Source organism: Salmo salar, chromosome ssa05 (assembly GCF_905237065.1).
Source record: "Salmo salar chromosome ssa05, Ssal_v3.1, whole genome shotgun sequence".
NCBI lineage: Eukaryota > Metazoa > Chordata > Actinopteri > Salmoniformes > Salmonidae > Salmo > Salmo salar.
Window position 1 is genome coordinate 75029787 of NC_059446.1, and position 25558 is coordinate 75055344.

Sequence of the window (25558 nt, forward strand, 5' to 3'; positions counted from 1 at the left end):
GTCTGTTAATCTGTCTGTTAATCTGTCTGTTTATCTGTCTGTTTATCTGTCTGTTTATCTGTCTGTTTATCTGTCTGTTTATCTGTCTATCTATCTGTTTATCTGTCTGTTTATCTGTCTGTTTATCTGTCTGTCTCAAAGCATTGATATTTCTATAAGCACTGAGTAGTATGTGTTAGTGAGGTTTAAGAGGTGTGGACTGATTGAAGTTACAGCATTGCTATGCCAGTTATACTAATATACTGTTGGATACTAGAATGTCCTTTAGATAGATATGTGTTGTATAGATAGATACTCTTCTGCATTCTATGGTTGGGCTCAATTCGAATTGAAGGCTGCCAATTCAGGAAGTGATTTGAATTTCAAATCAGCTAATTAAAAAAACATAAATAGCTTCTCCTTTTGAATTCACTGCATTCACTCAAAGCATTCATTATACAATAAATACAGTGTAAAGGTATGAGACTAAATCTATCAGGTTATGATGAAGCTATGAAGGATATGAAGTCAAGACAATGCATACAACACACACTAAGATGAAGCCACTGGATTCCAATAATTGACAAAAACACTGGAGCTGTCCGTGTGTATAATGACTATAGAGTAGTGACTGGTGAGTTGGGGATAAAAGGCCAGATCACTTATCAATTTGATTCATGATCAACCGTATCTATAGTAACGTTTGACTATCTGTTTCTCTTGGTTATCTATCTATCTCAGTTAAATTAATCTATATTCATATACCTATATATTATGTATGTATATTTATACAGTCAAATAGTTATCCTTTTTAAACTGACTATTAATTGTAGTGGGAACATGTCAAACACACACTCAAGAGACCAGGCGAAAGAGGAGAGATCAATAGGGGTGAAAGGTCAAATAGAACACAGAAAACAGCTACATTTCACTATGGTACTACGTTACGTAACAGGGGCTACGCTCCAATACTCTACCATGGCTCCCTTCACCGGTTAGCCTGGCGGCAAGGTCTGGGTCTGAGACGAAGGAGTTTGCTAGAGCAGAAACCGACCTGGCTACCAGGCTATAAATCTTCCCATAGTGACTGCTGATCTGAAAGTGTCTGGATAAGCTGAATGTATGCGTTGCATGTTTCGTCACAATAGTTTTTAACGTTCGTCTGGACTGATGCCCGACTGAGCATTCTACTCCATGCATCGTCAATAAGCGCTGAAGATTTCATCGAAAGTGCATTACAGTGGCCTGGAAATACAATGACATTCAAAAACAGGCAAATTGTTATTAGGAAACCCTTTCGTCATCATTTTGATGTCACCAGATAGACTTTAGATGCAGTATAACGTTAGCTAACTAGCTTAAATTGAGGGGAGGCCACCTGATTGTAACTAGCTAACGTTAGCTTTGCTAGCTATTTTTGCCGAATATTGCTAGATGATGACGTCGCCATCTGTCTAAAGTAAATTTGACGACATGATCATGCTGGGAAAGTTGTTTCCTACTACATATTTGACTACTTTAGCAACGTCACCGTATTTCCACAGGCACTATAGTGTAATTTAGACTAAACAGTAGTTGGACTCATTTCAGAACGACTGGACTTATCACCACTTTAGGGCAACGCCGATGGCTGCTTGAGAAAGTTCATAACAATGGCATGACGTGACGGAGGTGCAACCTATGAATAGAATTCTACAAAGCTTTATCCAGTCCTCCTCAGATCAGTGGTCACCAAAGAGAGGAGATGATGAATGGAGGACATTTATAGGGATAGTCCACACCAAGATAAGTGTTTGTCTGAAGTTTTCACACTTCAAAAGTGGTCTGAAGTCGTGCTGGGTCCATATTCCACACCATCTGGTGAGCTAAATTAAATCTTCATTAAATCCCCCTAATTAGATGGCATTCGATGGTACAGTTCTTTAGGGATTGAGTTTTGCAGCTTTCTACCAGTGCATATAGTGGGATCTACACAACAGATGGTGCGGAGTACGGACTGAACTAAATCACATAGACCAGAGATCATCAACTAGATTCAGCCATGGATGGTCAGGGGGCTGGAACATAATCACAAATCATTTGTAGACTGCAAATTGACCGCAAGAAGCCCAAACAGATATGTCATTTGACTAAAATATAATCATTTCAAACCTTGCTTAGATTTGTAAACAATCACATCTCTCTCTATGTGTGGAAATACTTTGGAACAGATTTCCAACATTTACTGCTGATTTTAGTCTTTTATGTCCAACAAGTAATTCTAACCCTTTGCTCAGAAAACTTGGGGGCCAAATAAAATCATGGGCTGCCAGTTGGGGAACCCTGACATACGACTTTGGACTACTTTAGAGATATAAAAACGTGATTTGAACTTAGATTCGGGGGTGAACTATTTCTCTGAGAGCATTGGGACTTCGCCACAGCCTCTCTATGGTTGCCTAAATACATTATAGCTTTATGACTTCATTTTCCCTCCCCCATATATATTCAAACAATCAAAACTCTGATACGGTGTCTGAAATCACAGGATCAGTGAGGCGTAGCCAATGGGTACGAGCCCCTCTCGGTCTCCCTGACGACAGCGAATCCAGTCGTGATCGACACCCCCTAAAACCACTAACTCCTCCCCTTTCTGGAAGCTTAGCTCCGCCCCTGTGCCAGAGTGGTCGCATAGTGTTCTGACTGACCTGAGAAAGAGAGAAAAATAAGTGATACTGCTGTAAAAAAGTGTCATAAGAATGACATAACACCGTCATAGACAGTCATGACTACTGAACTGAACAAACTAAACATGTAATCTAGATATATTTCCACATATTTCCAATACCTGAGGGGTCTTGGGTTGTCCCATGTCTCCTCCATCTCTCTCTCTACCACCTCTTCTACCTGCTGGGGCTCCAGCACCCTCCTCTGGTTAGCGCTGGAACTGCTGCTCACCATCCGGGTCAGAACAGACACCCCTGGAGACAACCACTGAGATGGACGTCTGGGGAGGGAGAGAGATACATCAGTGATAAGAGTAAGATACTTCAACTGTCTAGTATCAGAAAACTCTATCACACAAACACGTACACACACACCAGCGCACCTGGTTGGAAGTGTGGGTATCGTGGGGTTATTGGAGGCTCCAAACAGCCGTCCCAAACCCCAGGGGACCGCCAATGCTCCATCGACCTGAGGAGGGTCACTCCTGGCCTGGGTACTGGCCTGGGGCTCTGGGGGGTCTCTGGATGTCCCCTCCTGGTTCTGTACTGCAGACAGGCTGAGTTCAGCCAGGTTCTGGCCCAGCTTGCCCCCCCAGCGTACCACAGCCCCCCATCCCTGCTGGATCACCTAGGGAGAGAATAACAGCTCAGAAAAGTGCTGTGTGGTACGGACACCCACCCACGCATTCAAACACACACACACACACAACAAACAGACACACAAATACACACACATTGAATTGTGCTCACCTGTCCTGCCTGTTGGGAGAGACTGGCCTCCTCAACATTAGGAGGTGCTAGCTCCATCATTTCTTTCTCCTGAACCCACATCAGCTGAGGACTTGTCTTCGCAAGACCCCCAGAGACCTTCGCAGGCCCCACACTGAGACTCTCTGGCTTCAGTGACTCCACCAACCCTCCCATCCCTGAGTTGGCCAGGGACGACGAGCTCGCATTACGATTGGTCGCCTCGGGTTCTGCTCTCCCAAAGTACAGCTCTGATAGGCTTTCGAGATTGCTGCTGCCCCTGCCTTGGGAAGCGGACCCCCGGGGCGAGCGCCTGAATCCCAGGTCCTGATTGGGTGGGCTGGGGATCTCTGGGCTGTGATTGGCTGGCTCCAGGTGGTGGTGCTGGAAGAGCAGGTCGAGGTTAAGGGTCAGGAGACTGAGGGGCTGCAGCAGGAGGAGGAGCTCCTCAAACAGAGGCTGGCAGGAAGTCAACGACAAACGCATGAAGGAGGAGGGCCGGTAGAACGTCACCAACACATCTGACAGAGAGAGAGGGAGGCGAAGGAGAGAGAGAGAAAGAGACGGAGGGGGAGAGAGAGGGGGTGGGGTGAAGGGAGGAGAGAAATAATGTTATAACATATTAATATTCAAACAGATAGATTGCAGATATGAACTTTAGGCTTCAGAGACTTACCACTGCATGACTGGAGATGGGACAGCCAGAAATCCATAAGCTTGATGCTGAACGAGAGACAAGAAGCAGGTGAGAATTGGAATTGAAAAAGTCAAACAGAAAAACCCTAGGAGAGAAGAGCCAGGTCTTACTTGAGGAGGCCGAGGAGGAAGGCGTTGAACCTGTGTTTGTTCTGCCTGAGCTGGGGCAGCTCTCCTATTCTAGCCTGGAGGCTGTACAGGGACTGAGTGCTGGGCCCTGGAGGGAGAAGGGGAGCAGAGACGAGAGAAAGAAAGGCTTTGGTTAAGCTTTGGCACAGAGAAACAAATCAATATCTAATCAACATGTTATGTTACCTTTGAACTGAATTGACTGAAATTGAAATGAACAAGTAATAAGATAATCAGAGAGAAGGATGACTCAACACTGCAGAATAATGAGCACCAGACTAGAGCGAGAGAGGAGGAGAGAGAGACTGAAAGTACTATGAACCCACATGATGTCTGGGAGGGTGAAAGAGATACACATGGGAAAGAGGAAGAGAGATATTGAGAGATTGGCTATGTACTTCCATCATGTCTGAGAAGGAGAAATAGAGAGAGATGGATATAGAGAGAGAGATATAAATATATGGAAAGGCAGGGGGTATAACAACCACAGCCCTCCTATGCTGTCTATGCTCTCTTGTAACCCACCTCTGTACTGCGCTCCAGAGTTCCTACCTGGCCTGGTGGAGGCCTGGACCAGTCCCCAGGCTGAGTTTGGCCTCCTGCCCGAGATCAAATCACTCTGGTGGGGCTTGAGGCCGTCGGAGAGCAGGCTCCGCAGGGCGGGGCACAAACACTGCAGCACCAGCCGACCCAGAGACGGATTCACACTGCTGTCTCCTGATAGAGCCTGGAAAGGGGAGGAGGAGAGGAGAAAGGAGAGTGGCAAAATAGAGGATGCGAGTGAGGGAAGGGGATGAAGAGGGAATAAATAGGGGAGGAGAGAGGGAGAGGGGAGAAATAGAGGAGAAGAGAGGGGAGAAATAGTGGAGGAGAGAGAGGGAAGAGAGGAGAGGAGAGAAATAGGGGAGGAGAGAGAAGAGAGGAGATTAGAGAAATAGTGGAGGAGAGAGGGAAGAGAGGAGAGGAGAGAAATAGGGGAGGAGAGAAAAGAGAGGAGAGGAGAGAAATAGTGGAGGAGAGAGAGGGGAAGAAAGGAGAGGAGAAATAGAGGAGAGAGAGAATAAAGGAGAAGGGATGGGAGAAATAGGAGAGAAGGTGGGAAGAGAGGAGAAATGGCAGAAGAGAGAGATTGAAGAGGGTATACATAGGGGAGGAGAGGGAGGGAAGGGAGAGGGGAGGAGAGAGAGGTAAGAGAGGAGAGGGGAGAAATAGGAAAGAAGAGAGGGAGGAGGGGAGAAATAGAGGAGAGAGAGGGAAGAAAGGAGAGGGTGTTATGGATAGGAAGAGAATACAGAGATATAGAAGAGGAAAGGAGTAGAGAGAAATATGTGGGAAAGAGGGATGTGGAAGGATGGATTTAGTACAGAGGTTCTGACTACTGAGCCAAAGATAGGGATATCTGAAGACAACCTAGCACCTTGTTAATGGAGGCAGACTAGGGGAGAGGAAGAGGGAGAGACAGAAAGAGACACAGATATGTCCTGTTATTCAATGGATGATTCATATATGGAGGATTCATATATAGATATAGAGCCACTAACAGGCTGTTTGAGCCATCAAGTGTCACACGTTATTAAGTTCCAATGAGCTGAATGCAACCACCGCTGCTACAGACCGACGTCTAATTCCAGAGACACGGATACACAAATCCTATAAGGCAATGAAGTCTTTGGGGAGTTTGAGCTGGTTGATCTTCTGTCTGTCTGTTTTTCACTTTGCCTGTCGGTGTGGAAACCCTGTCATAGCAACAGTTAACAATACGTCGTTAGGGGCGGTAGCTAGGTATTATAAACGCGGGGGTGGAGGTTTGTACTGATTGGATTACCTCCCCTGATCTAAAACCAAAATGTGAAATCGGAGGAAGATGATTGGCCCTCATATTTCTCCTAATTGAAATGAATATAATTGATTGATCCACAGAGGAGAAGCTGGGTTTGCTGCCAGCATCAGACAACAGCAAACAGTAGAAACAAACAGGCATGCCCTCAGAAATACATCATTAAAGTACAGATATAATGATTAAAAACTCAAGGCCATTTTCCATATCTCACATCATGTGGTGTGTACACCATGTTACTGAAGAGACAGTGTTAAACATGGTGTTAAACATGGTGTTAAACGCAGAGACAGTGGAAACTGACCTTCTGCACCAGGGTCCGTGAGGAGCTGAACTGAGCCAAAATGGCCTCCACTGCCACACTGACTGCACTGACCAGAGCTGTGGACGGGAACAGTTAGACATACACAAACATCATTTCTCTAACAGTGTAAATGTACATGAATAAATGTACTGTATATCACATAGACTGTATATAAATATACATCTAGGCTATATATGATCCCATGTGACTCAGTTGGTAGAGCATGGTGCTTGCAACACCAGGGTTGTGGGTTTGATTCCCATGGGGGACCAGTATGAAAATGTATGCACTTAAGTCACTCTGGATAAGAGCAGCTGCTAAATGATTCAAATGTAAATATATACAGGTATAGCGTACCTCTTTTTTCCAGCAGGCACAGAGAGGACAGCCCTAGGCCTCTCAGAGGGGCCTTCACGTCATCGCCCATCCAGGAAGTCCCGCCTCTCTGTACAGAGCCGGCGAATGAGACGCTACGAACCGCTGAGATTGACAGAGATAGAGGAAGGATCACTTACAACCTACTCTACTCTAATCAGTGGTGGACTCACCGAGAGGAAGAGCAATGTTACTTGGTATTTCTGTGTAACTGTTTGAGTATTAGTGATATTAGTTGTTTTAGCAGTTAGTTAAAGCAGTGGTAGAGTAGCAGTACTATCAGTAGTAGTGTAGTAGTGATAGCATAGTGATAGCATAGCTTAGTTTGTTGAAACATCCCAGTCCAATATTTTTCACAGATTCTAAAATGGTTGTCTTGTACACTTTGCTTTTCCAATATTCTACACAGGACATCGTCCCTTCTGAGGGTGGTACATTATGTGAATGGGAAGCGGATGCATTAACCTGGACAGACACAGGAAACATAAAACCTCCTATTGGAGAAGACAGCCATGCAGAAGTCAGCTATCAGTCGCAGGTTGGTGGCACCTTGGTTGGGGAGGACAGGCTTGTGGTAATGTCTGGAGAGGAATGACTGGAATGGGATCAAATACATCAAACACCTGGTTCCCATGTGTTTGATGTCATTCCATTTGCTCCGTTCCTGCCATTATTATGAGCCGTCCTCCCCTCAACAGCCTCCTGTGGTATCAGTAAGGTGTGAGAACATTCCTGTCTGACCTCATGATGAAACATATAGACACTATAGAAGGTTAGTGTTCAGCCCAGTTTATAGCCATTCACCACTACATTAAACACATCGTGTATAGTCGTACCCAAACACACGTATCTACACCAATGCACGCATTCATGCACACACTAAAGCGTGATAATCATCATCACAGTGATTATCATGGTTCAACAGAAGCTGAAGGTCATAGCTTTATTAAGGAGAGGTGTCTATTTCAGCACTCCATGCAACAGACACACAACAGCATGGACAGACAGACTGACAGAGTGACAGACAGACAGACAGAGATATAGATATACACACAGACAAACAGACAGACTGATAGACAAACAGACAGACTGACTGACTGACAGCGAGATAGATATACACACTCAGACGGACAGACAGACTACAGACAGACTGACAGGGCGATAGAGATGTAGATAAACACACAGACAGACAAACAGACAGACAGGTGAGCAGGGTGTTAGACTAACAGAGTGACAGACAGGCGAGCAGGGTGTTAGACAGACAGACAGAGTGACAGACAGGCGAGCAGGGTGTTAAACAGACAGACAGAGTGACAGACAGGCGAGCAGGGTGTTAGACAGACTAACAGAGTGACAGACAGGCGAGCAGGGTGTTAGACAGACAGACAGGCGAGCAGGGTGTTAGACAGACTAACAGAGTGACAGACAGGCGAGCAGGGTGTTAGACAGACAGACAGAGTGACAGACAGGCGAGCAGGGTGTTAGACAGGGGGAGGGAGTGACAGACAGGCGAGCAGGGTGTTAGACAGGGGGAGGGAGTGACAGACAGGCGAGCAGGGTGTTAGACAGGGGGAGGGAGTGACAGACAGGCGAGCAGGGTGTTAGACAGGGGAGGGAGTGACAGACAGGCGAGCAGGGTGTTAGACAGCAGATGACAGACAGGCGAGCAGTGTTAGACAGACAGGCGAGCAGGGTGTTAGACAGACAGACAGAGTGACAGACAGGCGAGCAGGGTGTTAGACAGACAGGCGAGCAGGGTGTTAGACAGACAGACAGAGTGACAGACAGGCGAGCAGGGTGTTAGACAGGGGGAGGGAGTGACAGACAGGCGAGCAGGGTGTTAGACAGGGGAGGGAGTGACAGACAGGCGAGCAGGGTGTTAGACAGGGGAGGGAGTGACAGACAGGCGAGCAGGGTGTTAGACAGGGGGAGGGAGTGACAGACAGGCGAGCAGGGTGTTAGATAGACAGGCGAGCAGGGTGTTAGACAGACAGACAGAGTGACAGACAGGCGAGCAGGGTGTTAGACAGACAGGCGAGCAGGGTGTTAGACAGACAGACAGAGTGACAGACAGGCGAGCAGGGTGTTAGACAGGAGACAGACAGGCGAGCAGGGTGTTAGACAGGGGAGGGAGTGACAGACAGGCGACAGGTTTAACAGGAAGGAAGACAGGCGAGCAGGGTGTTAGACAGGGGAGGGAGTGACAGACAGGCGAGCAGGGTGTTAGACAGGGGAGGGAGTGACAGACAGGCGATCAGGGTGTTAGACAGGGGAGGGAGTGACAGACAGGCGAGCAGGGTGTTAGACAGGGGGAGGGAGTGTGAGAGAGAGAGCTCTTACTCAGCGCGGGTGGCAGCGGCGGAGCCTGGATGAGTTTTGGGGGGTCTGAGGTTTTCCTGGGGGGGATAGGGGGGTAGAGGAAGGGGTAGTAGAGGGGGGCGGCCAGGGCATGGAGGGTGTGAGAGCGGGGGAACAGGGGTGAGCTGAGGCAGGACGCGTCCAGGCCTGGAGGGGGGGCTCCAGAGCGATGGGGGGGGTCGAGAGCCCCGATGGGGGAGAGGCGGGGAGGAGCACCCCTGTGGATGGGACAGTTTTTGGGGTGGTAGAGGTACCAGGAGGGGAGCGGAGGGAGATCTTTAGAGGTTCTACTCTGGCCAGGGCCAGAGGTGTATGTGTGTGTGTCAGTGCAACCAAGGGAACCGACGGTGTGTGTTTTGGCATATGCCATCATCATCGCGTCAACGTTTTTATATGGGGTGGTGCAGCCTTGAGTGTGTGTGTCATTGCTGACGAGTGTGTGTGAGCCGGTGTGAGGCTGTTTATCAGTGGCGTTGGCGGTGCAGTACAGGGAGTCAAAGTTAGTGATGGATTCAGAGCCAAAGCCATACTCCAGCTTTTCTTTAGTCTTGGAGTCATTCACATAACGATACAAACTATCAATGTTGCTCTTGAAGTCCTTTCCAAAACGACGTGCAGAGCCTCCATCCTTCTTAAAATAGTCACTATAGCTATATCCAGAATCAATAGCATTCTTAGAATAAGTTCCATGGCTGTCTTCATTTAAATCTGTATGAGTGTATGGTGTAGCAAAGGGGTTAGATAACTGGGTAGTGTAGGGGTTAGGGGCCGTGGCTGTGGACTGGGTAGTGTAGGGGTTAGGGGCCGTGGCTGTGGACTGGGTAGTGTAGGGGTTAGGGGCCGTGGCTGTGGACTGGGTAGTGTAGGGGTTAGGGGCCGTGGCTGTGGACTGGGTAGTGTAGGGGTTAGGGGCCGTGGCTGTGGACTGGGTAGTGTAGGGGTTAGGGGCCGTGGCTGTGGACTGGGTAGTGTAGGGGTTAGGGGCCGTGGCTGTGGACTGGGTAGTGTAGGGGTTAGGGGCCGTGGCTGTGGACTGGGTAGTGTAGGGGTTAGGGGCCGTGGCTGTGGACTGGGTTTCAGTGTGGCTGTGAGGTTGGGTCCTGGGGACTGGTCTCGCATGAGCACCACAGTATCCTGGGCGGTAAGGGGGGATTACAGAGTGGAGGAAATAGGAGGAGGGCTGGGAGTGGGCCAGGGAGAGAGGGGGTGAGGACACTGCCCAGTCAAAAGGGGCAAAGGGCAGGAGGGGAGAAGGGAGAGGAGTATGAGTAACAGAGGCAGGTTGAGGTGGAAATGTGGATTTGAGGTGGACAAGGGGGGCATTCAGGGGGTAGGAGTGTGAGTAAGTGGTGTGTGTGTGTGTGGGTGGGGGGCAGGTAGGGGTAGTTGGGGGCCAGTAGGGGTAGTTGGGGGCAGGTAGTGGTAGTTGGGGGCAGGTAGGGGTAGTTGGGGGCAGGTAGGGGTAGGTAGGGGTAGTTGGGGGCAGGTAGGGGTAGTTGGGGGTAGTTGGGGGCAGGTAGGGGTAGTTGGGGGCAGGTACGGGTAGTTGGGGGCATGTAGGGGTAGTTGGGGGCAGGTAGGGGTAGTTGGGGGCAGGTAGGGGTAGTTGGGGGCAGGTAGGGGTAGTTGGGGGCAGGTACGGGTAGTTGGGGGCAGGTAGGGGTAGTTGGGGGCAGGTAGGGGTAGTTGGGGGTAGGTAGGGGTAGTTGGGGTAGGTAGGGGTAGTTGGGGGCAGGTCGGGGTAGTTGGGGTAGGTAGGGGTAGTTGGGGGCCGGAGGACAAGCGAAAGAGGAGAAGAGGGGAAGGTAAAGGAGAAGTAGAGCCATGGACAAATGTTGGAAGGATGGATAGGATAGAGGGATGAGAACAAGGAGAGGAGCAAAAATGTATGTTGCAAATAAATTGGGAGGAGAGAGAGAAATGGAGAGAATGTTAGTGTCTGTTGAGAGAAGAATGCAATGTAAACCAGTAGATCCCCACCACAACATGTAGTAACGCAGTACACCACCCAGTACCCACACAACAACATATGTCCAATAGTCTGACCCAACAGATGCACACAGACTGACCACAATACATGACAGAGTCAATGGAGGTGGTTCATGAACAGAGGAGTCAAAGTTCAGGTTTAGAGAAGCCTTTCTCTATTGTTTCCTAATCTCACAGTCGTTCACCATTATTTCAACCACGCCCAAACCTTTTTCCAGTGGTTTAAGCTAGTGGTTTCATGTTCTACTCTTCCGTCAGTGTGTATTCTGTATTATAAAACGTATATGTGCAGGTAACTGCCAAAGATGAGGTTATCACTGTCCATAGTTAGTGCCACTCTCTCTCTCTGTACAGTAGTGGTATGCTGTTCTCTCTCTCTCTCTGTACAGTAGTGGTATGCTGTTCTCTCTCTCTCTGTACAGTAGTGGTATGCTGTTCTCTCTCTCTGTACAGTAGTGGTATGCTGTTCTCTCTCTGTACAGTAGTGGTATGCTGTCCTCTCTCTCTCTGTACAGTAGTGGTATGCTGTTCTCTCTCTCTGTACAGTAGTGGTATGCTGTTCTCTCTCTCTGTACAGTAGTGGTATGCTGTTCTCTCTCTCTGTACAGTAGTGGTATGCTGTTCTCTCTCTCTCTGTACAGTAGTGGTATGCTGTTCTCTCTCTCTCTCTGTACAGTAGTGGTATGCTGTTCTCTCTCTCTCAGTACAGTAGTGGTATGCTGTTCTCTCTCTCTCTGTACAGTAGTGGTATGCTGTTCTCTCTCTCTGTACAGTAGTGGTATGCTGTTCTCTCTCTGTACAGTAGTGGTATGCTGTCCTCTCTCTCTCTGTACAGTAGTGGTATGCTGTTCTCTCTCTCTGTACAGTAGTGGTATGCTGTTCTCTCTCTCTGTACAGTAGTGGTATGCTGTTCTCTCTCTCTGTACAGTAGTGGTATGCTGTTCTCTCTCTCTCTGTACAGTAGTGGTATGCTGTTCTCTCTCTCTCTGTACAGTAGTGGTATGCTGTTCTCTCTCTCTCTGTACAGTAGTGGTATGCTGTTCTCTCTCTCTCTGTACAGTAGTGGTATGCTGTCCTCTCTCTCTCTCTCTGTACAGTAGTGGTATGCTGTTCTCTCTCTCTCTCTGTACAGTAGTGGTATGCTGTTCTCTCTCTCTCTGTACAGTAGTGGTATGCTGTTCTCTCTCTGTGTACAGTAGTGGTATGCTGTTCTCTCTCTCTCTGTACAGTAGTGGTATGCTGTTCTCTCTCTCTGTACAGTAGTGGTATGCTGTTCTCTCTCTCTGTACAGTAGTGGTATGCTGTTCTCTCTCTCTCTGTACAGTAGTGGTATGCTGTTCTCTCTCTCTGTACAGTAGTGGTATGCTGTCCTCTCTCTCTCTCTCTGTACAGTAGTGGTATGCTGGTTTCTCTCTCTCTGTACAGTAGTGGTATGCTGTTCTCTCTCTCTGTACAGTAGTGGTATGCTGTTCTCTCTCTCTCTGTACAGTAGTGGTATGCTGTTCTCTCTCTCTGTACAGTAGTGGTATGCTGTTCTCTCTCTCTGTACAGTAGTGGTATGCTGTTCTCTCTCTCTCTGTACAGTAGTGGTATGCTGTTCTCTCTCTCTCTGTACAGTAGTGGTATGCTGTTCTCTCTCTCTCTGTACAGTAGTGGTATGCTGTTCTCTCTCTCTCTCTCTGTACAGTAGTGGTATGCTGTTCTCTCTCTCTCTTTGTACAGCAGTGGTATGCTGTCCTCTCTCTCTCTGTTACGTAGTGGTATGCTGTTCTCTCTCTCTCTTTGTACAGTAGTGGTATGCTGTTCTCTCTCTCTCTGTACAGTAGTGGTATGCTGTTCTCTCTCTCTGTACAGTAGTGGTATGCTGTCCTCTCTCTCTGTACAGTAGTGGTATGCTGTTCTCTCTCTCTCTTTGTACAGTAGTGGTATGCTGTCCTCTCTCTCTCTCTGTACAGTAGTGGTATGCTGTTCTCTCTCTCTCTGTACAGTAGTGGTATGCTGTTCTCTCTCTCTCTGTACAGTAGTGGTATGCTGTTCTCTCTCTCTCTGTACAGTAGTGGTATGCTGTTCTCTCTCTCTCTCTGTACAGTAGTGGTATGCTGTTCTCTCTCTCTCTCTCTCTCTCTCTCTGTACAGTAGTGGTATGCTGTTCTCTCTCTCTGTACAGTAGTGGTATGCTGTTCTCTCTCTCTCTGTACAGTAGTGGTATGCTGTTCTCTCTCTCTCTCCAGTAGTGGTATGCTGTTCTCTCTCTCTGTACAGTAGTGGTATGCTGTCCTCTCTCTCTCTCTCTCTCTGTACAGTAGTGGTATGCTGTCCTCTCTCTCTCTCTCTCTCTGTACAGTAGTGGTATGCTGTCCTCTCTCTCTCTCTGTACAGTAGTGGTATGCTGTTCTCTCTCTCTCTCTCTCTCTGTACAGTAGTGGTATGCTGTTCTCTCTCTCTGTACAGTAGTGGTATGCTGTCCTCTCTCTCTCTCTCTCTCTGTACAGTAGTGGTATGCTGTCCTCTCTCTCTCTCTCTCTGTACAGTAGTGGTATGCTGTCCTCTCTCTCTCTCTCTCTGTACAGTAGTGGTATGCTGTCCTCTCTCTCTCTCTCTGTACAGTAGTGGTATGCTGTCCTCTCTCTCTCTCTCTGTACAGTAGTGGTATGCTGTTCTCTCTCTCTCTCTGTACAGTAGTGGTATGCTGTTCTCTCTCTCTCTGTACAGTAGTGGTATGCGGGTCTCTCTCTCTGTACAGTAGTGGTATGCTGTTCTCTCTCTGTACAGTAGTGGTATGCTGTTCTCTCTCTCTGTACAGTAGTGGTATGCTGTTCTCTCTCTCTCTCTGTACAGTAGTGGTATGCTGTTCTCTCTCTCTCTGTACAGTAGTGGTATGCTGTTCTCTCTCTCTCTCTCTCTCTCTCTGTACAGTAGTGGTATGCTGTTCTCTCTCTCTCTCTCTCTCTCTCTGTACAGTAGTGGTATGCTGTTCTCTCTCTCTGTACAGTAGTGGTATGCTGTTCTCTCTCTCTCTGTACAGTAGTGGTATGCTGTTCTCTCTCTCTCTCTGTACAGTAGTGGTATGCTGTCCTCTCTCTCTCTCTGTACAGTAGTGGTATGCTGTTCTCTCTCTCTCTCTGTACAGTAGTGGTATGCTGTTCTCTCTCTCTCTGTACAGTAGTGGTATGCTGTTCTCTCTCTCTGTACAGTAGTGGTATGCTGTTCTCTCTCTCTGTACAGTAGTGGTATGCTGTTCTCTCTCTCTGTACAGTAGTGGTATGCTGTTCTCTCTCTCTCTCTGTACAGTAGTGGTATGCTGTTCTCTCTCTCTCTCTCTCTCTGTACAGTAGTGGTATGCAGGTCTCTCTCTCTGTACAGTAGTGGTATGCTGTTCTCTCTCTCTCTGTACAGTAGTGGTATGCTGTTCTCTCTCTCTCTGTACAGTAGTGGTATGCTGTTCTCTCTCTCTCTGTACAGTAGTGGTATGCTGTTCTCTCTCTCTCTCTCTGTACAGTAGTGGTATGCTGTTCTCTCTCTCTCTTTGTACAGTAGTGGTATGCTGTCCTCTCTCTCTCTGTTACGTAGTGGTATGCTGTTCTCTCTCTCTGTACAGTAGTGGTATGCTGTCCTCTCTCTCTCTCTCTCTCTCTGTACAGTAGTGGTATGCTGTCCTCTCTCTCTCTCTCTCTCTGTACAGTAGTGGTATGCTGTCCTCTCTCTCTCTCTCTCTGTACAGTAGTGGTATGCTGTCCTCTCTCTCTCTCTCTGTACAGTAGTGGTATGCTGTCCTCTCTCTCTCTCTCTGTACAGTAGTGGTATGCTGTTCTCTCTCTCTCTCTGTACAGTAGTGGTATGCTGTTCTCTCTCTCTCTGTACAGTAGTGGTATGCGGGTCTCTCTCTCTGTACAGTAGTGGTATGCTGTTCTCTCTCTGTACAGTAGTGGTATGCTGTTCTCTCTCTCTGTACAGTAGTGGTATGCTGTTCTCTCTCTCTCTCTGTACAGTAGTGGTATGCTGTTCTCTCTCTCTCTCTCTCTCTCTCTGTACAGTAGTGGTATGCTGTTCTCTCTCTCTCTCTCTCTCTCTCTGTACAGTAGTGGTATGCTGTTCTCTCTCTCTGTACAGTAGTGGTATGCTGTTCTCTCTCTCTCTCTGTACAGTAGTGGTATGCTGTTCTCTCTCTCTCTCTGTACAGTAGTGGTATGCTGTTCTCTCTCTCTCTCTCTGTACAGTAGTGGTATGCTGTCCTCTCTCTCTCTCTCTGTACAGTAGTGGTATGCTGTTCTCTCTCTCTCTCTGTACAGTAGTGGTATGCTGTTCTCTCTCTCTCTGTACAGTAGTGGTATGCGGGTCTCTCTCTCTGTACAGTAGTGGTATGCTGTTCTCTCTCTGTACAGTAGTGGTATGCTGTTCTCTCTCTCTGTACAGTAGTGGTATGCTGTTCTCTCTCTCTCTCTGTACAGTAGTGGTATGCTGTTCTCTCTCTCTCTCTCTCTGTACAGTAGTGGTATGCAGGTCTCTCTCTCTGTACAGTAGTGGTATGCTGTTCTCTCTCTCTCTGTACAGTAGTGGTATGCTGTTCTCTCTCTCTCTGTACAGTAGTGGTATGCTGTTCTCTCTCTCTCTGTGTACAGTAGTGGTATGCTGTTCTCTCTCTCTCTCTCTCTGTACAGTAGTGGTATGCAGGTCTCTCTCTCTGTACAGTAGTGGTATGCTGTTCTCTCTCTCTCTGTACAGTAGTGGTATGCTGTTCTCTCTCTCTCTGTACAGTAGTGGTATGCTGTTCTCTCTCTCTCTGTACAGTAGTGGTATGCTGTTCTCTCTCTCTCTGTACAGTAGTGGTATGCTGTTCTCTCTCTCTCTCTCTCTCTCTCTCTTGTACAGTAGTGGTATGCTGTTCTCTCTCTCTGTACAGTAGTGGTATGCTGTTCTCTCTCTCTGTACAGTAGTGGTATGCTGTTCTCTCTCTCTCTGTACAGTAGTGGTATGCTGTTCTCTCTCTCTGTACAGTACAGTAGTGGTATGCTGTTCTCTCTCTCTCTGTACAGTAGTGGTATGCTGTTCTCTCTCTCTGTACAGTAGTGGTATGCTGTTCTCTCTCTCTGTACAGTACAGTAGTGGTATGCTGTTCTCTCTCTCTCTGTACAGTAGTGGTATGCTGTTCTCTCTCTCTGTACAGTAGTGGTATGCTGTTCTCTCGCTCTGTACAGTAGTGGTATGCTGTTCTCTCTCTCTGTACAGTAGTGGTATGCTGTTCTCTCTCTCTGTACAGTAGTGGTATGCTGTTCTCTCTCTGTACAGTAGTGGTATGCTGTTCTCTCTCTCTGTACAGTAGTGGTATGCTGTTCTCTGTCTCTGTACATTAGTGGTATGCTGTTCTCTCTCTGTACAGTAGTGGTATGCTGTTCTCTCTCTCTGTACAGTAGTGGTATGCTGTTCTCTCTCTCTGTACAGTAGTGGTATGCTGTTCTCTCTCTCTCTGTACAGTAGTGGTATGCGGTTCTCTATCTTCACCTTCTCTCTCTCTCTCTTTCTTTCCCTCTCTCTAGCAGAGAAGAGTACCGTTGGTTACGCTGAGTCAGGCTATGGAGAGTTCTGTTCCTGCCTGGCTGCGCACTGTCTATCTCTCTGTCTCCTTGGAGATGATTGGATTATAGCCTATGCTGACTAGAAGTCCATTCTGCACATTTAATATCACCGTGATAGAGGCTCCACAAAGCGTGTTAACTACCATACCTTGGTTTAGCCTTGAGTTGATCTGGCTCTCTCTCAGATGCAGCCACACATTACACTTCCTGTTTTTTTTTAACGCTACTGTGAAATAAGTCTCTGCCATTGGTCAGGTAGATGGAGCCCCTCCTCTTTGGTTCTTAAAGCTGTACACGCACACGTGACAAATAGTCTGGTCTGGATTGTATTATTTGTTTACAGTCTGTGGGTAGAAGTTGGCCCTACATAACCTAGGATAAGTTTATCCTACTGCTGTGACGAGCTGACCATACATAACTCCTTCCACGTTGACAAATACCATACAACTTGGCTTTTACATATACACAGAGGGAAGCACACTACACACACATTCACACGCACATACACACATACATTCAGCATTTCTCCTGAAATGTACATTGTGACTTTGATTAAAAAATATATATATTTCAGACAATAATCACATCACACAATTACTTAATGTAAATTGTTATCAAAACAATAAAGCTGTGTAATTGAAATACAGATTAATAGAGGTATTCAGCCCTTCAGCCTATAGAACTAAGAACTAGAGGTCGACCGATTAATCGGAATGGCCGAATAATTAGGGCCGATTTCAGGTTTTCATAAGAATCGGTAATCTGCATTTTTGGACACCGATTATGGCCGATTACATTGCACTCCACGAGGAGACTGCGTGGCAGGCTGACGACCTGTTATGTGAGTGCAGCAAGGAGCCAAGGTAAGGTGCTAGCTAGCATTAAACGTATCTTATAAAAAACAATCAATCTTAACATAATCACTAGTTAACTACACATGGTTGATGATATTACTAGTTTATCTAGCTTGTCATGCGTTGCATATAATCGATGCGGTGCCTGTTAATTTATCATTGAATCATAGCCTACTTCGCCAAACGGGTGATTTAACAAGCGCAATCACGAAAAAATCACTGTCGTTGCACCAATGTGTACCTAACCATAAACATCAACGCCTTTCTTAAAAGCAATACACAGTATATATTTTGAAACCTGCATATTTAGTTAATATTGCCTGCTAACGTGAATTTCTTTTAACTAGGGAAAATGTGTCACCTCTGCAACAGAGTCAGGGTATATACAGCAGTTTGGGCCGCCTGGCTTGTTGCGAACTGTGTGAAGACTATTTCTTCCTAACAAAGACAGCCGACTTCGCCAAACTGGGGATGATTTAACAAAAGCGCATTTGCGAAAAAGCACAATCGTTGCACGACTGTACCTAACCATAAACATCAATGCCTTTCTTAAAATCAATACACAGAAGTATATATTTTTAAACCTGCATATTTAGCTAAAAGAAATCCAGGTTAGCAGGCAATATTAACTAGGGAAATTGTGTCACTTCACTTGCGCTCATTGCACGCAGAGTCAGGGTATATGCAACAGTTTGGCCTGCCTGGCTCATTGCAAACTAATTTGCCAGAATTTTACGTAATTATGACATAACATTGAAGGTTGTGCAATGTAACAGCAATATTTAGACTTATGGATGCCACCCGTTAGATAAAATACGGAACGGTTCTGTATTTCACTGCAAGAATAAACATTTTGTTTTCAAAATGATAGTTTCTAGATTTAACCATATTAATGACCTAAGGCTCGTATTTCTGTGTGTTATTATATTATAATTAAGTCTATGATTTGATAGAGCAGTCTGACTGAGCGGTGGTAGGCAGCAGCAGGCTCGTAAGCATTCATTCAAACAGCACTTTACTGCGTTTGCCAGCAGCTCTTCGCAATGCTTCAAGCATTGCGCTGTTTATGACTTAACTCCCGAGATTAGGCTGGCAATACTAAAGTACCTATTAGAATCCAATAGTCAAAGGTATATGAAATACAAATGGTATAGAGAGAAATAGTTCTATAATAACTACAACCTAAAACTTCTTACCTGGGAAAATTGAAGACTCATGTTAAGATGAACCGCCAGCTTTCATATGTTCTCATGTTCTGAGCAAGGAACTTAAACGTTAGCTTTCTTACATGGCACATATTGCACTTTTACTTTCTTCTCCAACACTTTGTTTTTGCATTATTTAAACCAAATTGAACATATTTCATTGTTTATTTGAGACTAAATTGATTTTATTGATGTATTACATTAAGTTAAAATAAAAGTGTTCATTGTTCATTCAGTATTGTTGTAATTGTCATTATTATATATATATATATATATACACACACACAAATAAATCGGCCGATTAATCGGTAGAGGGTTTTTCGGGTCCTCCAATAATCGGTATCGGCGTTGAAAAATCATAATCGGTCGACCTCTACTAAGAACCACTCTAAAGGTAGCCTATAGTATGAGTAATCAGATTTGAGCTGAATCTCAGCCACTCTGGGAAGGGGAGAACAGTCTGGAAAAAAGAAAGATGGAAGATAAAGGAGTGAGTGAGAGGTCAAGGACAGAAGAGAGACAGAAGGAGATAGGCAACAAAACATGAACCGATGACTCACCAGATAGTGGAGAGAGAGAGAATGATAGAGGGAAGGGGAGACAGAGAGAACGGGGTACAGTGCATAAACAGTGAAAAGGATAGAAAGAGAATGAGGGAGGAGGAAAGAGACAGAAAGAGGAAGAGAGATATACAGAGACAGAGCTAGAGGGAGATGGGGAGAGAGAGGGAGATAGAGAGGGAGATGGGGAGAGAGAGAGGGAGATGGGGAGAGAGAGAGATATGGGGAGAGGGAGAGATGGGGAGAGAGAGAGAGAGAGAGAGAGAGGAGATGGGGAGAGAGAGAGGGAGATGGGGAGAGAGAGAGATATGGGGAGAGGGAGAGATGGGGAGAGAGAGAGAGAGAGAGAGAGAGAGAGAGAGAGAGAGAGAGAGAGAAGGTGCGCTAGAGGGAGATGGAGAGAGAGAGGGTGCGCTAGAGGGAGATGGAGAGAGAGAGGGTGAGCTAGAGGGAGATGGAGAGAGAGAGGGTGAGCTAGAGGGAGATGGAGAGAGAGAGGGTGAGCTAGAGGGAGATGGAGAGAGAGAGGGTGAGCTAGAGGGAGATGGAGAGAGAGAGAGGGTGAGCTAGATGGAGAGAGAGAGAGGGTGAGCTAGATGGAGATGGAGAGAGAGAGGCTGACAGACGGAGAGAGAGAGAGGGAGAGAGGGAGAGATAGCTGTGGGTACTCCATTACTTCCCCCCCGGTCTGCAGATTGGATGAATAATTTAATAAGGCAGTGATGACATCACACCAGGCCCACAGGAAGCACTGAAGAGATTCCACCATCTCTTCCTCCCTCTCCCACTCTGCCCCATACACTTACCTGTCCATCCCTGAAAAAGAATGAGTGCAGCCCATCTAATCCTTTCCATCTCCTTCATCTATCTGTCCATCCTAGATAGAAACTACATTCCACTGCACCCATCTATGTATGTATCTCTCTCTTGTTCCCCCTTATTTCTCTTTCCCTCTACTCTGGAATGCGGGGGATTCTCCCGTGTTTTTGTCACCCTTCTCTCTGCTGGTTTAGTTTTTATTCCCAAGAGAGGACACAGTTTCAGATGTGGTGTTGTGTACATAATATTAGATGGAAGGTGGCTACAGTGAATACTGTAGTTTGTTACTACCTCCACATTTTCACCCCAAATCAGCACCTCACAGTCAACAACTAGGCCTATAGTCATCATCATCATCTAACTCACCTGTAGTTCTTGACTCCCAGGTTCTTCCTCCATCAGCTGTTCCTCTCACCTCCACCTCTTCTTCCTCTACCTCTTCTTTCCTCTTTTCTCCCTCCTCTTTTCTCTGTCCATCCATCCTCCACAGGTTCCCTTCACTGGCTGAGCACCCAATCTGCTGCGAGGGACATAACTCGGGTTGTCCAATCGCATCCTCTGCTTTCTGGAACATTTCCCTAAAAGCAGCCAATGAGGTGAGGGGAGGTGGTTGCAGGAAGGTGGCCTGGGCCTGGGAGGTGTACTCCCATTGGATTCCGTCGCTGTCCGTCTTTTCCCTCCTCCACTTGAGGTTGTAGAGGAAGTCAGGGTCAGGGGTTATGACTGTGGGATCAGGATCCGGTTCAGTTATTAGTTGGTAGGCCGGGGAGCTGTGTTTGCTACGGTTACGCAGTTCCTTGAAGGTCATCACTTTTGAACCCGACCCTGACGTTGACCCAGATGACGACGTTGACCCGGAAGTAGATTTCTTCAGGGTTTCCTCATTGGATTTTCTAACTTCCAAGGGCGGGGTCAGGGTTTCACCATCGGGGGAGAAAGCCATGAGCCAATCAAATCGCTCAGGGCGTAAAGAGTTGGCGAGAAGGGTGCAAACTTTGAGGGGGGGCAGGGTAGGGGGGACAGGGGGTAAGGGACGCGGGGGAGGAGCGGGAGGGATTTCCGAGAGCACAGGGGAATATTTGAAAGTCTCAAAGTTAACATTGTTAGAGGTGTTGGTATTGCCAGTGCTGTAGTAGGGGTCAGATGCTAGGCTAACGTTAGCCCCAAACCCACTGTTTCTCTTCCTCCTTCTCGCCATGTCAGTGAAAGACGTGGTTCTAAACACATCTCTGCTCTCCTCTTTCTCTCCCTCATCCTCCTTTACTCCTCCAAATATATCAGTCTCTCTATCCCTCTCCACCCCTGACCTCCCTGCTCCATCTCTCCATCCATCCACAGCCAACCCATCTATATCATACTGCTCCTTAGCCCTCTCCTCTTTTCTCCTCATCCCTCTATCTTGTGTCTGTCCAGGCCTGGAGGTGTGGTGGGTCTCCCCCGCTCCCTCCTCCTCCAGTCCCCCCACACAAACCCCCAGCTCTGGGCTGAGTTTCAGGAGCTCAGCCTGGGTCAGTCCTGCTAGCACCAGTAGCTTACGGATCTCATCATCCAACGCATGGAAAGAGGGAGGGGGAGGGATGGCAGGGGGGGTGGCGGAGTTGGAGATGGAAATGGTGGGGGCAGGGGGGAGAGGAGGAGGGCGAGAGGTGGGAGGGGGGAGGGACAGGGGGGTCTTCCCGCATCCTGCTTGGAGGGTGGCGAGACGCTGAGCCTCCTTACGGGCTAGGTGCTTCCTCCGAGGGGGGGGGATGGGGGGAGTGGAGGAGGGGAGGGAGAATGGGAGAGGGGAAGATTTGTAGAGAGTAAAGTAAGGGATAGGCTGACAGAGAAGAGGAGGGTGGACGGAGCGTGGGGAAGGAGGGAGGGCCTTCTCACACCTGAAGGTGTAGAAAGTGGGGGATGAGGATGGAGAGGTGCAGACAGAGACGGAGGGGGTGATGTCACGGCTGATGTTGATGTAGGTGTGGAGTTCAGAGTTCACGCTGGCATAGCGGGCAGGGGGTTTGGGGGGTCTCGGTGGGGGCTCTATGGGCGAAGAGGTCTCTGATTGTGAGACCAGGGGCTCGTCACAGTCTGAAGGTGCTGTCAGATCCACTCCAGCATCAGAGAACTCCTGGGAATCTCCCAACGACCCTCCCCGGCCCTTATACAGCTTCCAAGACATATCCACGTTCCCCATCTCATCCAGAACATCAGAGAGATCCTCCTTGCCCAGATCACCTAGATCCAGTCCCTTCTCATGGAGCCTGGCGATGTGGGCCAGCTTCACCTGCCTGTTGACACTCTCCAGTCGGTCCAGGTGATCCAGTCGATCCCTCAGTAGATCCCCCTGAGGATCCCCCTCCAGGTCCCAGCGAGCCACCTGAATCACCTGGCTAAAGCGCTCCATCTTTCCAAAGTCTCCCACTGACTCCAGGAAGTCCAGGAGGCCTAGTTTGGCGACGTCTGACCCTAAGCCTGTCTGACCTTTGACCCCCAGGTAGTCAGTGGAGGAGGGGGAGGCGGGGGCGGAGGGGTAGCCCTCGTCTGGGGAGCAGGCGTGTGGGGGGGAGGAAGGGCAACGAGAGACAGAGGGGGGTTTGGGGTTGAGGAGCAGGACTGGGGGTGAACGGGAGGCTGGGTAGCGTTCAGGAACGTGAATGAGAGTGTGGTCCTGAGAGATTAACAGATCAGCGTTCCCCTTGTGGCCAGAGGACGAGAGAGAGATGGAGAGATCGGCGCAGTCTGACTCCAGATCGGAGCAGGAGCTGATGGAAGTGGAGGATGAGGAGGTGGAGGAGGTCAGGGAGAGATCCAGGAGAGAGGGAGGGAAGTCACAGCACGATGGGACCAATGTGTCATCATCATCATCATCATCATCATCATCAACTTCAACATCCACACTGTTTTCCTCTTCCTCCATTTCTTTCTTGTTATCCATCTCTTCCTCCTCTGTTTCTTTCTTGTTATCTATGACCACATCTGTGTTCTTGTTAACATCTGCATTCTCCTCATCTTTTATTCCTTTCTCCAGTTCCAGGCCATTTGGGGGGCATGCCGGGGCCAGGACCTGAGGCTGGGGCCTGGTCTGAGAGGGGCTGGCCTGTGTCTTGGTCTTGCCCCCTGTCCCCTCCTGTCTCTGGGGTAGCAGGGGAGGTGGTGGAGGGGGCTGAAGCTTCAGCTGCTGTCTGATGGAGATGGTATTGTTGTTGTTGTGGTTGTGGTTGAACAGACTGTTATTGTCCTGGGGGGAATGGCCGTCGCAGCACAGACAAGGCAGGCTGGGTTCATTACAGTTGGGGTCAAGATGAGGAAGAAGAGGAAGAGGAGGAGGAGGAAGAGGGGCGCGTTTCAACACAGCTGCTGCTGCACGGACACTTTTGGGTTTGGGTTTGGTCGTAGAGAGGGGAGCTGTGTTTCTCTGTAAGCCCAATCTGGACTGACCCAAGGGGGCATGAGGCTGGACCCCCACCCTGGTCCTGGAAGACTCGGGGGTCACTTTGGTGGCGCGCCGAGGAGAGGAAGAGGAAATGGTGTTCATGTTTTTGTCTTCCCTCTGGGAAACAGGGCCGTGTGGCTTTGGTTCCGCTGCGGTGGTGGTCCGCCTGCTCGTGTCGATGCGACGAGGCCTCAAGGGCGAAGCGAAGGTTCGGCTAGAGGAGTGCATTTTAGGAATAATAGTTTTCTAATTGTCAATTATTTCTGTTTCTATAGAAACAGGGGTTCTGTTTTCTATCTAAAGGATGGAGAGATCCAAAACATGACGGTCACATCTTGGCTTGACTCCAAAGATCCTGCAACATCAAAAGAGACTTGCAGTCAATAGAGGCACAGCAGATAATAGAGATGAGAGGAGTCTGTGCTTCCATGTTCCTCTAACTGCACAAGGGAGCAGCTTGTTCTTGTTCATAAGAAATCTTAGAAGTTAAATCATCCCCTGGTTTGTTCCATATATCTATTGGGCTTTTCTGCTGTATAATTACCTCATCAGTGCTGGGACTAGTTAGATGAAAATTAAATCCATCTCTCCTCTCCTCCCTCCCTCTCTCTCTATATATACAGACAGAGAGACAGACACGTGCACACACACACACACACACCTAAATTGTCATCCTTCAGCATCCCAGCATTCAGCTTGATGGCGTGATGATGTTAAACCCTTGAGAAAGGATGTACTGTAACTCTCACTCTCTCTCTGACAAATAGGTTAAGTAAATTGAATCGTGATAAATCAAAATGAACTATCTCAATTCTAAGCTTATTTGCATTAGTGGCAAGTCAGTTAAGAACAAATTCTTACTTACAATGACGGCCTAGGAACAGTGGGTTAACTGCCTTGTTCCCGGGCAGAACGACAGATTTTTACCTTGTCAGCTCAGGGATTCGATCTAGCAACCTTTTGGTTACTGGCCCAACGCTCTAACCACTAGGCTACCTGCTGCCCCAATATAGAGCCTAGTACAAACATCTTTAGTAAACAAGATCAAATGATTTAGAGCAGAAAATCCTTAGTTGCGCAATGCCTAAGGTACAGGCTGTCTTTTAAAAGCCATCCACTGCCCAGGCTAAACACACTGCTCATATTCCTCCACAGCAGCCGCACCGTGCCCTTCACATCAAACCGGGAGAAGAAGGTAGGCCCATATAAATCAGAACCTGAACAGCGCTTAGATCGGGCCTGGGACACGTCGCCCTGTTCAGAACCGTTAGAATAACGCCCCGTAACCGCAGAGCACATCATCTGCTGGATTTTTGGTATTTACCATCGGATTTACCGACCTGAAGTGGCGGATGGAGACCGTGGAGAGGGGGAGGGAGAGGAGGAGGAGGGGGTACCTCAAGCCGCATAGTCCTGACACAGCCACCACCCGCTACTATGACAAAATGTATCGCAATTTTTATTAAATGAACTATAACCGTTGGCTATAAATCAAGAAAACGGCTATTCAAATTGGTTATCTGGATCTCGGGATGTGGGCAGGGGTTGAAAGCATAGCAAAACGTATAGCCTAGATCTCGGTACATAGAGAGCATTTGATCAACAACACCCATAATCATATGATTGTGAGATATTTGACTCACCATCGGCTCGGTTGTGGAGAAGATGGAGAGGCTAGAGCCCGTTCTCGGTAAACGGATGCGAGCGCGCGCAACCCCGTCCGACCAACGAACAGCCGCTCTAAGGGTTAAAGCGCGATCTCTCTCCTCTCGCGACCACCTTATCTTCGTCATCCGCCTCTTTCTCTAGCTCCTCCGCCGGGAACACACCCCTCTTCTGCCTCACCAATCAATCTCCCTCTCTGTTCATGTCAGCTCCTTCCATCCCCCAGCCTTCCCTTCCTCCCTCCAAGAAGAAGACAATCACTACGGAATCTTCTACCGTATTCTCTTTGATCTCTACTATTGGAATCATTCTTCCTATCCGCCATCACACTCCCTCCATCTTTAT

At 47.9% G+C, this 25558-nt stretch overlaps 1 protein-coding gene across 4 annotated transcripts; it reads right to left on the minus strand.

Annotated features, from left to right (window-relative positions):
- rusc1 (RUN and SH3 domain containing 1) lies at positions 1-25463 on the minus strand. 4 transcript variants are annotated; one of them, XM_045718888.1, is made up of 12 exons: positions 25192-25463; positions 20497-23903; positions 6755-6877; positions 6398-6474; positions 5674-5691; positions 4809-4983; positions 4239-4344; positions 4108-4154; positions 3435-3952; positions 3068-3312; positions 2807-2965; positions 1-2666 (listed from the first exon to the last, which is right to left on the minus strand). In XM_045718888.1, exons 2-12 carry the CDS (start codon positions 23774-23776, stop codon positions 2501-2503), a joined length of 4914 nt encoding a protein of 1637 aa, XP_045574844.1. In that variant the 5' UTR covers positions 23777-23903; positions 25192-25463; the 3' UTR covers positions 1-2500. The 4 variants fall into 4 exon arrangements, with proteins under 4 accessions (XP_045574844.1, XP_014057361.2, XP_045574845.1 ...); XM_014201886.2 differs by having other exon boundaries at positions 4782-4983; positions 25192-25462; XM_045718889.1 differs by lacking the exon at positions 5674-5691 and having other exon boundaries at positions 25192-25460.
- Between the last annotated feature and the right edge of the window lie 95 nt (positions 25464-25558).

Excerpts from the sequence above, each read along its gene's own strand:
- rusc1 (XM_014201886.2), bottom strand. The coding sequence starts at position 23,776 with ATGCACTCCTCTAGCCGAACCTTCGCTTCGCCCTTGAGGCCTCGTCGC. Across the intron at positions 6,475-6,754 it reads GTGCCTGCTGGAAAAAAGAG|CTCTGGTCAGTGCAGTCAGT; the intron begins GTACGCTATACC and ends TCCCGTCCACAG. Across the intron at positions 2,667-2,806 it reads GACAACCCAAGACCCCTCAG|GTCAGTCAGAACACTATGCG; the intron begins GTATTGGAAATA and ends TCTCTTTCTCAG.